This window comes from Emys orbicularis, chromosome 5 (assembly GCF_028017835.1).
Source record: "Emys orbicularis isolate rEmyOrb1 chromosome 5, rEmyOrb1.hap1, whole genome shotgun sequence".
Taxonomy (NCBI): domain Eukaryota; kingdom Metazoa; phylum Chordata; order Testudines; family Emydidae; genus Emys; species Emys orbicularis.
In genome coordinates this window covers 101,846,746-101,861,376 of record NC_088687.1, presented here as the reverse complement: position 1 = coordinate 101,861,376, position 14,631 = coordinate 101,846,746, and the positions used below count along the sequence as shown (strand labels likewise).

Here is a 14,631-nt window from a genome sequence, read left to right as displayed (position 1 = left end):
CTCCTCCTTCCTCCCTGCCCCAGCAGGCTATGCTCACGATGGCTGGAGCTGGAGGGTGGTGCTATGCAGAGGTGTCCTAAAGCTCAAGTGACAATAAGGATGTCTTATTAAAAGTGATTATGGGAATAAGGGAAGGGAGTTTTGAAACTTACCTCTTCCTTTCTGTTGTAACTTCTAAATACAGTGTTTACATCTGTCTTTCATCTGTAACTACTGGCATTTGAGCCTTGAGGGTACCCCCTCTACACCTGTGGAACATCTGACCCTGATGAGGAGAAAGAAGAGGACTAGAGAGGGTATGTTCAGCAAGATCTGCAAGCCAGTGCTGCATAAGACTATGAACAGAAGGCCTGGAGGGTGAATATTGCAGACACTATGTAGAAGGAAAGAGCAGACAGGAGAAGGAGAGGGAGATGCACCAGGACATAATAGGGCTTCTCAGACAGTCACAAATGCTGCAGGTGCTTGTTGACCTACAGATCCAGCAGTCATGGCTTGCCCACCCATTGCAGTCACTGGAGAACTCCAATTTAGCAGCTCTCTACATACCCCAACATTCCACGTGGCATCGTGGGTCACATCCCTACCCCTACCACTCTACTCCGAGGAACAGCAACTCCAACCAAAGTTCACATACGCCAACTGTAGAGCTCACAGATCAATTTATGTGTAGCATAAATGGGCAGGGTTGTTTTCTACCTTTCTAATTTTCAAATTCTGTTCCGTTAATTTATTTTGGTAGTTTGTATTGTATTGGGTTTTTTTAACTGCATGTTGTTTATTGCCAGGCAATAAATTTGTATTTTTTAAATAAATTTAGTTTTATTACCTCACAACTTATGCTGCTAGTCAAAGCACCCACTACTTGTAACTCTCACCAGTTAGTGCTCATTTCTTGGGCCTGGACATGGTGCTCCACCATCTGCAGTGTGAAAATTATGGGATATGGATAGCATTATGGGATGGAGAAAGTTGCATGATGGGAACTTGACTCCTTGCTCCCAGGCACCTTTGTGTGACTCGTTTCTACCCCACAACACATTGTGAAAATTTCCCAGAAGGCAGTGACCTGGCCAGTGGTGAGTGGCACAATGGAATAGCTACCTGTGGTGCACTGCAATCTACATAGACATAATCACTGCTGAGTACACACAGTGCCAATGCAAGCAGCCAAGTATGCATGTGGACGAGCAATATGCTAACTGCAGCAGTTGTACGCTGATGTAACTTACATCAACCAAAGTTTGTAGTGTAGCACAGCCTCACTGTCTTTAATCATAGTTCTGATAAAATCCTTGCTGCACCTTCTAATTGCTTCTCCCCAGCCGCCAGCACCATCTCCTTTTTGTCTGGATTGAGAGTCTGCTAGCTAGATTTCAACCAACCTCCAATCTTACGTAGTAATACTCCTGGGGGAATATTGTGCCACTGCGCGTGCGCAGAATTCACGTCTCCCAAAGATTTCTTCGCTTCCCTGCAGAAAAATCACTTTCTGATGGGGGAAGCAAAGGGAAACTGCAAAACTGGTCATACACTGCTCCCCAGCAGCGCAGGTGCATTGTTTCAGGCCTCCAGAGCAGCCAGTGGAGAGGTAAATCAGTGGGGGGGAGCTGGGGATGCACCAGCCAGTGGCTTCTACCCTGTGCCAGGCTTAGCTGCTATTCCCGGCAGGGATGGGACTTCCTCTTCCCCTGCAAGGAGTGGCCAGGACTGGGTCAGACCCACCCCCAGAAACCTCTCTAGCTGCAGGAAGCGCCGCATGCCCCCTCCTTCCTGCCTCCATTGCTCCTCAGCTGTGGGGGGGAGGGGTCACTGTATGGGGAGCTGCTCCTCTATCTGCCCCATGCCCGTGCATCTGGACCCACCTCATACCCAGATTGCCCCACCAAGCCTCTCCACCCGCACCCAGACCCCCCCCCAACTGAGGCCCCTAAACCCGAACCCACACCCCAACAAGCCTGACCCTCTGCATCTGGAGCCCTCTTGCACCCAGACACCCTGGCCAAGCCCCACCTCCCTGCATCTGGACCCCACTCCTGCACCCAGACTGCATCCCCACACTTGAACTCCCATCCCAACAAGCCCTATCCCACCTGGACCTGACTAGCTCCCCAGACATAGACCACCACCCCACTGAGCCCCACCAAACAGCATCCAGACCTGCACCCCATCAAGCCAGCACCCGGAAACACCCCCCCCCCCCGCTGAACTCTTCATACCCATAGTGCCCTGGCTGAGCCCCAACCACCTTCACCTGGACGCCCCCCCCCCCCCTGCAGAGTCCCATTGCCTCTCCACTCAGAACCCCTCCCCCAACGAGCCCCTGTTCATCCAGATCCCCGTTGTACCCGGACCACCCAGCTGCCTGCAGCCAGATTGCCTCACACAGAATCCTTATCACCTCACACCTGGATCTCCCCGCTCTAAGCCCCTCCACACTTGGATCCTGCTGGGCTGAGCCTGCCTGTCTACATCTAGTGTGCTTGACACAGAGGGGCAGAGCCCCAGGGTGTTTCTGGGGCAGGTCTGGCCCTTGCATTGTGTCAGGGTCGGGTGCAGCCTCACCACCGAGTCCATGTCCTGGGGTGAGGGCTGCAGGGTGATCTCCCACATCTGTGCAGTCAGTGGCCTGTGCTCCCCACTGTCATGCTGGATCCTCCACATTTATTTATTGATCAATAAAATTTGCAGAATTTTAAAATACTGTTTGCAGAATTTTTAATTTTTTGGCGCAGAATTCCCTCAGGAGTAAATACAGGAACTCCTATAGCAAATTGTGATTTAAAATATCCCTGCTGTTTGACCTTCTCTTTTCCAAATACAAATAGAGAATTCTGACATGGGATTTTAACGTATTTTAAATTACTGCTTATAAAATATATATAGCACTAGAGACTGAACTCCTTTCTGCAAAGGCAGTTTTATTTTTCCACTCTATCTGATCAGTGCACTTTAAGTTTTACCTGTAGGGGCCAGTTCTAGAGGTGAGAAGATAGTGTGGTCTTGATGCCCCTTGAGTCTGTGGTGCCTCTGACTCCTTGATGATGATCAATTAGTTGCAGTTGAGATTATGGTTTTCATGATGTGTAAATAGACTGAGACCATTAGCGCATTTCTCCTAGGCTACTAAGCAACCATCAGTAGTAACTTTCAGTCACTACAGACCCAGATTTGATTCAAACCAGTATGTCAAGATGAAAGGCTCTGTAACCCTTTACATGTCCCCTGAGCCATCTAGTCTGTTTGAAAAACAATTTGATGCATGTCTTGTAACTGGAAAGAAATAAGGAATCCTTTCCAGTTCAGATTTTCCTGAAATAGAATCAGTATATTGGAATATTTTAGCCTTTTTTATAAGTGATTTCTTAACAGTGCAAGAAAGTGTTTCAATTGCTTTTTAGAATCACTGATTTTTTTCCTATTTGTAGTAGCAAGAGTTAACACAGTAGAGCAGTAGAGATTCTGAGATGCAGCATAGGAATTACGTTCTCTGTCATTTGTGGTTTAAGAAAAGGGGGTGGTATTCAGCATTTGAAAGGGCTTTAATGAATGCTGTTAGTGTTTGTGAAAGCTAATGGTCAGAGGATGTGGAGGAAAGCAATAGAAAGTGCATTGGCTGCTTCAGTGTGACCTGATTAGCATTTTTCTTGATTGAGGTGACTGTTTCACCTTGTATTTTCATCCCAGCATTTTTCATCATCTCTTGCCATTTGTTTATATTCAGATGACATATGATTTTTAAAAGGGCTTTTATGTATGTGAATGCAGTCCCTCCCAAAATTTGCTTGCCATATGCAGGAAGAGCATGTGTTTCTCTAGTCTTGGTTGGATGCACAAATCTTCTTTTATGTGCATTGCTTCGTGCCCTGTTGCCTAGACGATCACTTGCTTTCATTGAGGATGTCTGGCTCTCGTAAAGAGTTTGACGTGAGGCAGATTTTAAAAATCAGATGGAGATGGTTTGGTCACCAGTCATCAATCCCTAATTCTGCAGTGGACAGCCACCAGGGAGACTTCTGGAACAGAGGACAAAATGCAACAACTGGTGGGACAAAGTTTTTAGATCCAGGTAACCTACCATTACCTTTGGCATCAATTGGTTACAGAAGGTCTAGCCAACAGGATTTCCAGAATTCACCTCCTTGGCCAATGGCATCCACCTCTGAAGTCCCTACATTTGAGTTCACAACAGAAAACTGTGGAGATGCACGTTGGCTTGACAGACCAGAAGCAGATGATGGAGCGAGTGAAGAAGAAAATGAATCGGACAGCAGTTCATGCAGGTTAATTGTTATTTTCCTATTTTGGGAAATTAGTTGTCATTTTATGTCTTGAATGTCATTTTATATTTCATGCCTACAAATGTCAGCTATAATTTATCCTAGATTAAAATGCTTCAGAATTTTCTGATAGTTGCATTGCATCAAAAGCATAAAAATACTGATAACTGGCAGAGCATATAATTGAATATATTTGCTATGACCAAATTAAAATTTAACTTTAATATAGCTAACCTATAGCAAAATTAATCTTTACAGCTACTGAAAATAATATGCACACAATAGCTTTACAAGGCTTTTTTTGAATTACTTTAGAGTAACATTTGTTCTGTGCTTAGCTGTGTTAAGAATTAGTTTTACACTAAATTAGAAAGAAATAATGTAGAGGTAAGATTTCTATAGCTCTGAAATCTTTAAGTATTTTTGAGAATAAAAGATTCAAATGGAAAAATAAATTTTATTTATTTTAGCTATGAATCTCAGTTATAATTTTCTCAGGTATGTGCATTTTTGCAGTGTTCTGCAGTTGTAAATCTGGGCATATAAATCTGTATTTTAATGTCCATATTCATATGTTGATTATGCAGCCGAATGTGAGTACAGCTTAAAGAAAAAAAATTTTTACTTCATCCATTGAAAGTGATATATTGCCAACCAGCTTGTGCAGCAAACTAAAACATGAAAAGTGCCTTAAATTGATTGTGGCTGTGCTAATCAAGTGTCTTAAATTGTAAACCTAATTATGTCCATAAAATTATGGTAATAGTTTTGTTTCTGTTTTACATCTTGTTTCTGGTGCTAAAAATAAATAATATATGAAATTACTATTGTTTTTATCAAAAGGTGTATGTTAACTGGTGGAAAATAAGTAATACGTAATTTAATTTCTCTTTTTTTTCTGTTTTTTTTCCAAAATGTCAGTTTATTTTCATTACATCCTTTATTACTTAGCTCAACTATACTATACAGAGTAACGTGTCTTGCTGTGCCCTTTTTTGTTGTTGTAAATATTAGAAATGCTACAATAGCTAACTTGTCATCTCAAATTAATTTTCATGTGGTTTGCTTTCTAGCTTTTAAAATTATTTTGCAGTGACTTGATATTCTAAAGAAGTGTGATTATCTTTATTTAAAGGGGGCAGAGTTTTATTAATAAGCCTATTAGAGATAGATCAATGTGTTGCGTTCCCTTTGGAGAGTGTACCCGTATATAGAAAAATTTAGTTGGTGCAAAGGCAAACAGACAAGAGCAAACACTGCACAATTTATGGTTTATATCCTTAACAAAACAAAAATTCTCTCTGTTTAGGAGTCAACATAGCATTTGCTTTTGTCACTGAGTTGAAAACATTTATCAGAATTATCAGGGAATGAAAAACTGCATAATGAGGCTTTATAAAAAGCAATTTAGTCTTGCTTATAATAAGTATATTTAGCTATCAACAAAATGAGTTTCAGAGAAAGTACCTAAGAATCTTCTATATGAGGTGATTTTCAGTGTGTGTTTTTGTAAACAATTATATGAACAGTTACTACAGATGACATGAATACATCACCAGTCAATCTGCAAAGATAGTCTTTTTAATATTTTCAGAAACATCTACTCATTGAGTGCAATTTTTCTATGTACAGCACTACACAAACAAAAGAGGATATTCCCAAAGTGAAAACTATTGGTATAAAAAAACATGTTTCATTCAAAGAGATCAATATGCAGTCTTTAAAATTAAAGAGACATTTTGATTTGCAGAAATGGTCAAGTACAGGAAAGGAACTGTGACCAATAAAACTAGTTAATAAAAGTGGAGTATTACAATTATCTGTTTAAAGTATAGGGGGAATCTGTGTATAATCTTAGTATTTTAATTTTACTTATGGTGGTTGAGTTCTGTTTTTTGTTTTGTTTTTGCAAGTGGCAAGGGTTATGTAGTACTAGAAACACAATTGAAGTACAAATCTTGTCTGGCTTTTGTATCCTTTAACAAAGTAACTGCATCCTTGTTTTCTTGTATGTTTACACTCGTAATCTGAATCATGTAGAATTATTTGCCTGGTGTGTGTATTCTTTGTATTGTGCTTTAATTCTTGCCATTACTTTATTTTCATTAAATGAGAGAATTTTGGATAAATTATGGGTTCAATATGAACTGTCATGCCTAGTTAATGCTAATGGTTAAGAAGTTGCTTCATTTAATCATTAGTTTGTGTACACTTGCATCATCAAGATAAGGTGTATACTAAACCATTCCTGCTACACACCCTTTATAATAAGTATGCAAGAACCCCAAACTGGAATAATCTAAAAATACCAAACAATGTGGCACATCAGTTGACACAGTCTGACTGACTGAGCAGTTGGAAGCTCCCTCCTGCTTGTAATCATTAATGTAAAGAGATTTAATAACCATACAATCATTTTTCTGTGTATATTCTTCTAAAATACAATTTCACATTTACTAAGTTCTTTTGGGTAGCACAAAAATACTTTGTTGCACTCGGACTTCCTTCCTAATATAAGGGCCCCATGTTCCCTTCAGTGGAAATAAGCCACATCTGGGAGTGGAAAATCCATTTTAACTCAGTTTCTTTCATTGAATTCTTCTGTAAAAGAGGGAAGACTTGGATGGACAGGCGCGCACGTGCATACACACACCACCCACCCTCCTCTGTCATAAAGGAGAATGAGATTCCAAGCCCATTGATCTGCAGAGATCTGTAGGAGAGAAATGTTGCGTGTGTGGAAAGTTCTTGCGTCTGCACTCCTCTCTAGCTGAGTGCCATGTTGCAGGCCCTGGAAGCACAGCATGATAGAGGAAATAGTCTTGTATTCTGCATGTCTCCTCCCCTCATGCCATATGGGAATAGTGGGCCAAAGCAGAGGGAAGAAGGGGATTTACATTCTGTTTCTGGTGTTATGAAAGTTTAAAATCTTGACATGTATACTTTAACATGTATATTGGGGCCTATACATGAGATCCTTTTTTGCTATTGATCCTCTCTTACACCTCCTGTAGTGCTGCTGTGTATTAGCTCTTAAATACTGTAGGGTGTACCTTAGGGTTGCCAACTTTGTAATATTTAAAAACTGGACACTCCAGAGGGAGTGCCGGAACTTCTCCTGCCCTGCCTTTTCCCTCCCAAGGCCCACCTCTTCCCCTGAAGCCCCGCCCCCCGTTTGCTTCTCATCCCCCTCCACTCCCCATTGCTCTCTGCTTTTCCCCTCTCTTCCCCCCTTTCTCTCCCCCTCTGCTCGGGTTGGGAGGGACTTGCCTGCAGAGCTGGGGCACAGAGAGGCAGTCACCCAATGCAGGTAGGAGGCGGCCCCGGCTGAGTAGGGGATGGCACGGGTAATGACCCGGTGCCTCCCCGCCCACATTAACCAGACTTTTGGTGTCTGGTCAGTAGATCTGACCAGACACTGTCAGGTCCCCTTTTTGACCGGACTTTCCGGTCAAAAACCGGACACCTAGCCACTCTGGTGTAGGCTAAGCATAGAGAAAGTTCATTTCACCTAGATATCTCTGGAAGATTGTTAGGGATAGGTTACTTAATGATTAAATAAATACAAATTAAAACAAAAACAATACCATAGAACTAACCAGATCTGTGTCAGACATCACTGATCAGTTTACTAGTATATTGTATCCTTCCTCCCCACCCCTCACTCTGTTGTCTTTTTAGATTGTAAATTCTTTGGAACAGGGAGCATGTCCTATGTGTTTGTACAGCGCTTTGCGCAAAGTAGATCCACCCTGAAATAATGGTTGTTTGTTGATTTCTCAGTTGTGGGTTTGTTTGTATTAGGATGATACGAAGACACTTAATACTAACTGAGGGGCTTATAGAGGAGTATGTACTGGTTGTATGCCCCGTCCTAGAAAGTAAACCAAAATCAGAATAGACACACTGATCATATGAAACAAATTTTCCCTTGTAAAACCGAAATTGTCAGCATACCTATAAATAAGACAATTCTCAGTAACTAAGGCAGTTATAGAAAGTGTTAATGTCCTGTTTGTCTCTAGGGAGGCCTCACATACATACAAGGGCTAAAAAAAAAAAAATCTGTTTTTTTCCCCACCTGAGTCAGAAAATTCATTTTAGCATTGTTCTATTGTGAAAGGTGTGGGTTGCTTTTTTAAAAGACCTTTTTACTCAACAGGGGTCTGTTCCTCATGTATCTTGTGTCTTACTCTGCTGACAGATGTTGAGGGATTTTGTTTTGTTTTGTACTGCTTTTCACAATTGTCTTGTGCATTTCTGAGATCTAGATGTCAGTGTCATCTCAGTCTTTACAGAACTAAAGATCTTTTTTCGTTCCTTCTAATCCCTGTCTATCACCATTAAATCCTGGTCTCTAACTCTCTCAAACTCAGTGTCTTCTTTCACTCTTTTCTTCTTTTCCCCTGCTATCATGCCCCCTCTTCCCAAATATCGTGTTTCCCACTAAAGGGTATTTGCTGCTTCTTCTGGGACCACTAAAATTTATTCTTTTTTTGGCATTCCCCTCTTTAAAACTCTTGCCCATGCCTTTATAATTTTTCAACTTGGGTACTGTAAAATTATGCTTTTTAGCCTTCCTGTCTCTCTTCTCTCCAAAACATACAATTAATGTCATCTCCTTTTGCTCTGTCCATACCACCTCCCTTCAATATTTGAATCCCTTCCCTGGCTTCTTATTTCTTACCATGTTAGACTGAAAGTGGTTAGCCATGATCAAAGCAAGTCTCATCTGAAAAATGTTTAGCACAGATGTATACTATTAGGAGCATTTTTGTATGTAGATGCAAGATCTGTGATCTGGCCATTAGCACAATACATTTCTGTAGTGTAGACAAGGCCTTAGTCCTCAAGTTCAAGGGTGTATATACTCTCTCTTCCCTTACTCTCTCCTATAACCACCTCTATTCTCATTTCCTCCTAATTTCCCCTTCTCTTCCCCCCCCCCCCCCCCCCGCCGTCTTTTACTCCCTATGTTTCTGCTAGTCCTCGCTAACAATTCCAGTATGGCTTCATGCCTACATTCATGCTGAGCTCTAAATTTGAAAAAATCTCCTACTTCCTGTTTGCCAAATGCCTTCTCCTTCATATCCCAAGAATCCTTCCTACCTCATTCTCCTTTTCAAAAAACTTTCCACACTCTCTGTTACTTGAATTGATGTCTTGCTGATTTTTGATTGTAAACTGTTCTGGGAAGGAACATCTTATTCCATTTTTGTGAAGTATCATATGAATATTTGTCAGTTTACATACACTAATAATTCAGAAAAAGCTGACGTCTTAAAGTTCCAGTGGTGAGTTACATTTCTTGCCTCCATCTACTGACCAAAATACATGAACAATGTATTTGACCTATTATGCACTAAAGATTTTTGCAAAAAAGTTCCCATTGGTAGCACCATTGTGAACCCTAGTCTAGAAAAGACTTCAGCAGCTTCCTGTATTTTTACCACTGCTAGGGTGACAGATGTCCCGATTTTATAGGGACAGTCCCGATATTTGAGGCTTTTTCTTATATAGAAGCCTATTACGCCCCACCCCCTGTCCCGATTTTTCACACTTGCTGTCTGATCACCCTAACCACTGCTTGGTTTCACAGCAAAAATGGTATAGTGTGTGTGGGATTTTTTGGGTTATAGCAGGTAACTGTATCACGTTAGCTATTCGAACTGTAAAATCTAGTAAAGACTAGGCACTGCAGGTAGCCTTTACTGCGAGGGGACTAGGTGAGATCAGCCTTTATAATCCTGCCTGTGGTTGACCTCACCTAGTTTACCTCACAGTAAAACTACAGTGACTTGTCTCCACTAGAATTTTACAGCAGGATAACTAATGCATGTTTGTTATGCCATGGTAAAAATGCAACTTTTTCTTGGCAGTGAAGACAAAGCCTTAGTTTAAACCAACTGGACTAATGGTAGTATTGGTAGGCAACTTTTAAAAAATGATATTTATTGAATAATTGTTTTTCAAGCCAAAGGCACTAGTCCTCAAGAGGAACAATGTCCACGCTAAGTTTAAAATCTCAGATGTTGGTCCTATATACTAGTTCCAAAAAGGATATTTAGAACTTTTTATAATGGGAAAAGGATAAAATATGTTTTTGTTTTTTCACTCTACCATAATGAAGTTTGCTCAGACTTTAAAATTTTATTTTATTGGCAAAGCCAAAGCATTGAGAAGCTCAGTCTAAGGCATGGTCTGCACTAAAAAGCTACTTCGCCCAAAGGTATGAAAAATTCACATCCCTGAGTGGCATAGTAAAGACGATCTAATCTCCAGTGTTGACAGTGCTAGGTTGATGGAAAAATTCTTCCATCAATCTACCTACTGCCTCATGGGGGAGTGGAATTACCTATGCCAATGGGAGAACCCCTCCCATCGGTGTAGGTAGTGTCTACACTGAAGTGCTGCTGCAGTTACACTGATGTAGTGAATCAAGTGTAGACAAGCCATAAAAGGTGAATATTTTTGAAAATGGAATGTTTGAAACCAGCTGCTTATAAAGAATGATGGATTTGTAACCTTAATTATGGTAGGCAGGGCTAGTGCTTACTAGAATTCTTATGTAGTAATTACATTTTTTTTGTTTGCTTTGTTACTATCTGAGAGTATAAAAATCCACAGTTTACATGTTCCCTGACACTGTGCTCCCACCTCCTCCAGAATTTAGAAAAAATTGATATTTCTTCTGCTTTCAGAGATAGCTTTCACATTATAAACTGCTGCTCTGTGTCCTTGTTGAGCTGCAGCAGTGCAGCTTGAAACAGCAAAAGGATAGGTGTGTATTCCACCCTCCCACTTTTTAATAGGCTGTTAATATTGAAGCCTAATTATGATTACTTCAGTGCCACCAAGATTAATTGTTTTGCTACCGAACAATGAACCACTTTCCCAGGCAAAAATACTTAATCAAAAATCTTGCTTGGAGTAACAAAATCCCTTAAACTAGTGGCACTCAGACTGTGTTCTATGATCCTCAGTGTTAAATGTTTTAAGACCCAAGTAATGAGTTGACTTCCAAAGAACTACTCATGATTAAAATAAAGCATGTGCTTAAATTCTATGCTGGATTGGAGTCCTAGGCCTTGTCTATGCTACCACTTAAGTTGACATAAATTATGTTGCTTAGGGGTGTAAAAAAAACCCCTCTGAGCGACGTAATTTACATTGACTTAAGTTTGAAAGAGTAAAAAGGGAAAGTCTTATTAACTGAACTGTATTTTCACCGACTCATGTTCCAAGATATGTGACAATAAAAATATTTCCACTGCATACGTGTCATAACTATGTGTATGTAAATATTTATTTTTCTAAATTTATTCTCAAAGGAGTTGTATAGAAAGGGCACTTTAAGACATTTATCTCTCAAAAGTACTGATATGGCCTCCATTACAATAGTATCCAAGAGCCTTACAACAACCTGTAAGAAAATGGAAATGTCGTTATACCATTTTACAGATGGGGAACCAAGACTCAAAGAGACTAATGGTATGTGTATACTGCAGCTGGGAGCATGCTTCCCCGCCTAGGTAGACAGATGCACACTAGCTTGCTCAAGCTAGTATGTTAAAAATAACAGTGTGGAGATTGCAGCATGGGCGGCGGCAAAGGCTAGCTGCCCAAGTACAAGTCTACCCATTGGACTCAAACTTGTGTGGCTAGGCTATGCTGCAACATCCACACTGCTATTTTTAGCATACTAGCTTGAGCGGAGTTAGCACATCTATCTCCCCATGCTGAGACATGCTCCCAGCTGCAATGTAGACATGTTGCCATAGCTATGCCAGCATAACCCGGTAGTGTGGATGTAGTCTACACGGATGAAAGGGATTTTTCTGTCTATATAGGAACACGACTTCCCCAAATTATGGTAGCTAGATTGATGGAAACATTCTTCCATCAGTTTAACCTCCAGCGTAGATGTAGCTAAATCAGCTGCATTGGTCAGGGGTGTGGATTTTAAGTATAGACCAGGCCTCAGTGTCTTGCCTAAACCTACATAGGGAGTCTGTGGTAAAGCAAGTAATGGAACTCTGGTCTTCTGAGTTCCGGGCTAACTCCCTAACCACTAGATCAGGGGTTCTCAAACTGGAAAAATGTGGTTTTAATTTATAAGAGGGGTTGCACTCAGAGGCTTGCTCTGTGAAAAGGGTCACCAATACAAAAGATTGAGAAATACTGCATTAGATCATCTTTCCACTCTTCAATGGACTTTGGACCACACACACGTGTGTGGAGGAGGGAAGATGCGAATAAAAGTAATTGCAAGAGACAAAGTGTTAACCTGAGTAATATATATCACTTCTAAAATGCAAGCATGACTTTCATTGTTTCAGCTATGAACAGAATTGCTGTATTAAAATATTAGCCATACTAAGATTTTATTATTATGTCCTTCAGGACTTCCAACAGCAGTCAGACTCTATCATCTTGCCAAACTATGGAGCCTTGTACATCAGATGAATTTTTTCAGGCACTCAACCATGCTGAACAAACCTTTAAAAAGATGGAAAACTACCTGAGACACAAACAACTATGTGATGTGGTATTAGTTGCTGGTGATCGCAGAATTCCAGCTCACAGGTAAATATCTAAAAGATTCTGATTCTAAAATAAATTACATTGGCTTACTTATGTTTGTGCATCTGTGGTGTGAGGGTTAACTATTTTGCTTTAAAATAAAAGATTCAAGAAAGAGGAGGTTTTGACCAAATAAACTTTGGAAACTAAAAATTAACTTCTGTCTATTCCCTGTGATACATGATCAAAAGTAATTCTAATGGGTACAATGTTAATTCCCACCTGTGACTATACACTCAAAGATTTGGCAAACAAAAACAATAAAATCCCTACCCAGAATCAATTTTGAAAATATTTCAAGGACTGTAGTATTTTTTACTGTTCACAAAGAAAAAATTGAATTTAATATTTAAATGTGTATTGGATGTTCCCTTGTGTCTTCCAAATTAATTCAGTGTTATGGTTTACACAACTGTAAGACCAGCCGGACGATTCTCCCTTAGCAACGTCTGTAGGGTCGGTCTGGGTGCCCCCTGGAGTGGCGCCTCCATGGCGTCCAATATAGGAGCCTGCTGACCCTCCACCCCCTCAGTTCCTTCTTACCGCCAGTGATGGCTAGTTGGAACTTTGCTGCGCTCCTGCAGCAAGCCTAGCAGTGTCTCAGTTCGTGTATATAGTTCTGATTCTCATAGTTTTATAGTTAGTGTTAGTTGTAAGTTAGTTAGTCAGCTGTTGGGGGGGTTTCCCCTAAACTCAACCCTTGTCCCCTCCTGGGGCATGCCCGGGTCCCCAGGGTTTAAACTCTGTGCGGTCTGCGGGAAGTTTATGCCAAAGAGTGACCCCAGGAATCGCGAACAGAATTCTCCGCTCTGGTGGAGGAGGGGAAGCTGATCCCTCCAAGCAGCCCTGGACGCAGCAGATGCAACCTCACACACACTGGCCACCGGAGTGGTGATGCGGCGAGGTCCTGGCTTCAGGTTTCCGGCCTTCGCCATGAGGTCCAGCAGACCATACAGGACCTTCCCTTTGAGGGACCCACGTTATTTTCTGAGAAAACGGACAAGTGGCTCCATAGCCTAAAGGACTCAAGGGCTACTTTACGCTCCATGGGCCTGCACACTCCGGCCACTCAGCATAGACAATTTAGGCCGCAGCCAGCCCCGCGGCCGTATCAGCCCCAGAACCGCCCACAGGCCCCGCGCAGTAGGAGTAGGAGTGGCAGGAGGAGGCAATATCCGTCTGCTGGACAGTCTTTGGGCCAACCAAGGCCTCCGTCGGGGCCTAGACCCCAAATTTGATGGTGTGGTCAAGGACGACCTACCAGTCAGGACCTTGTATCCTACCAACCTTACCTTCTCGTCCCGTCTTCCATATCGCGATAATACCTCAACACAGACTTTACCTCAGATTTGTGGTGGGCAACACCCATCTTCAGTTTGCAGTCCTACCGTTTGGTCTGTCGATGGCCCCGAGGGTCTTCACAAAGTGCATGGCAATTGTGGCGGCCTTCCTGCGCAAGCACCAAATTCAGGTGTTTCCCTACCTCGACGACTGACTCATCAAGGGCTGCTCCAAGGTACAGGTGGAGGCTCAGGTGGTCTTCATCAGATAGACCTTCCTCAAGCTCGGCCTCCGGCTAAACGAGGCCAAGTCTACCCTGTCCCCTGTCCAGCAGATAGAGTTCATAAGGGCAGTCCTGGACTCGACTCAAGCCAGAGCGTACCCCCAGAGTCCAGGTTCCGGTCCATGTCCGACATCATTCTCGGTCTCAGGCATTTTCCGACCACTACAGCAAGAAACTGCCTGAAGTTGCTGGGGCACATGGCTG

The 14,631-nt window shown here is 41.9% G+C and overlaps 1 protein-coding gene across 2 annotated transcripts in view; it reads left to right on the top strand.

The window, feature by feature from the left end:
• Window positions 1-3,800: 3,800 nt before the first annotated feature.
• KLHL5 (kelch like family member 5) overlaps window positions 3,801-14,631 on the top strand; it is a 64,063-nt gene continuing 53,232 nt past the window's right edge. Inside the window, exons 1-2 of one of the 2 annotated variants that reach the window (XM_065404822.1) lie at window positions 3,801-4,283; window positions 12,684-12,866. In XM_065404822.1, the coding sequence (XP_065260894.1) occupies window positions 3,901-4,283; window positions 12,684-12,866 (566 nt within the window). In that variant the 5' untranslated portion in view covers window positions 3,801-3,900. The remainder of the gene's footprint in view (window positions 4,284-12,683; window positions 12,867-14,631) is intronic. The other variant, XM_065404823.1, reaches the window with a different exon arrangement.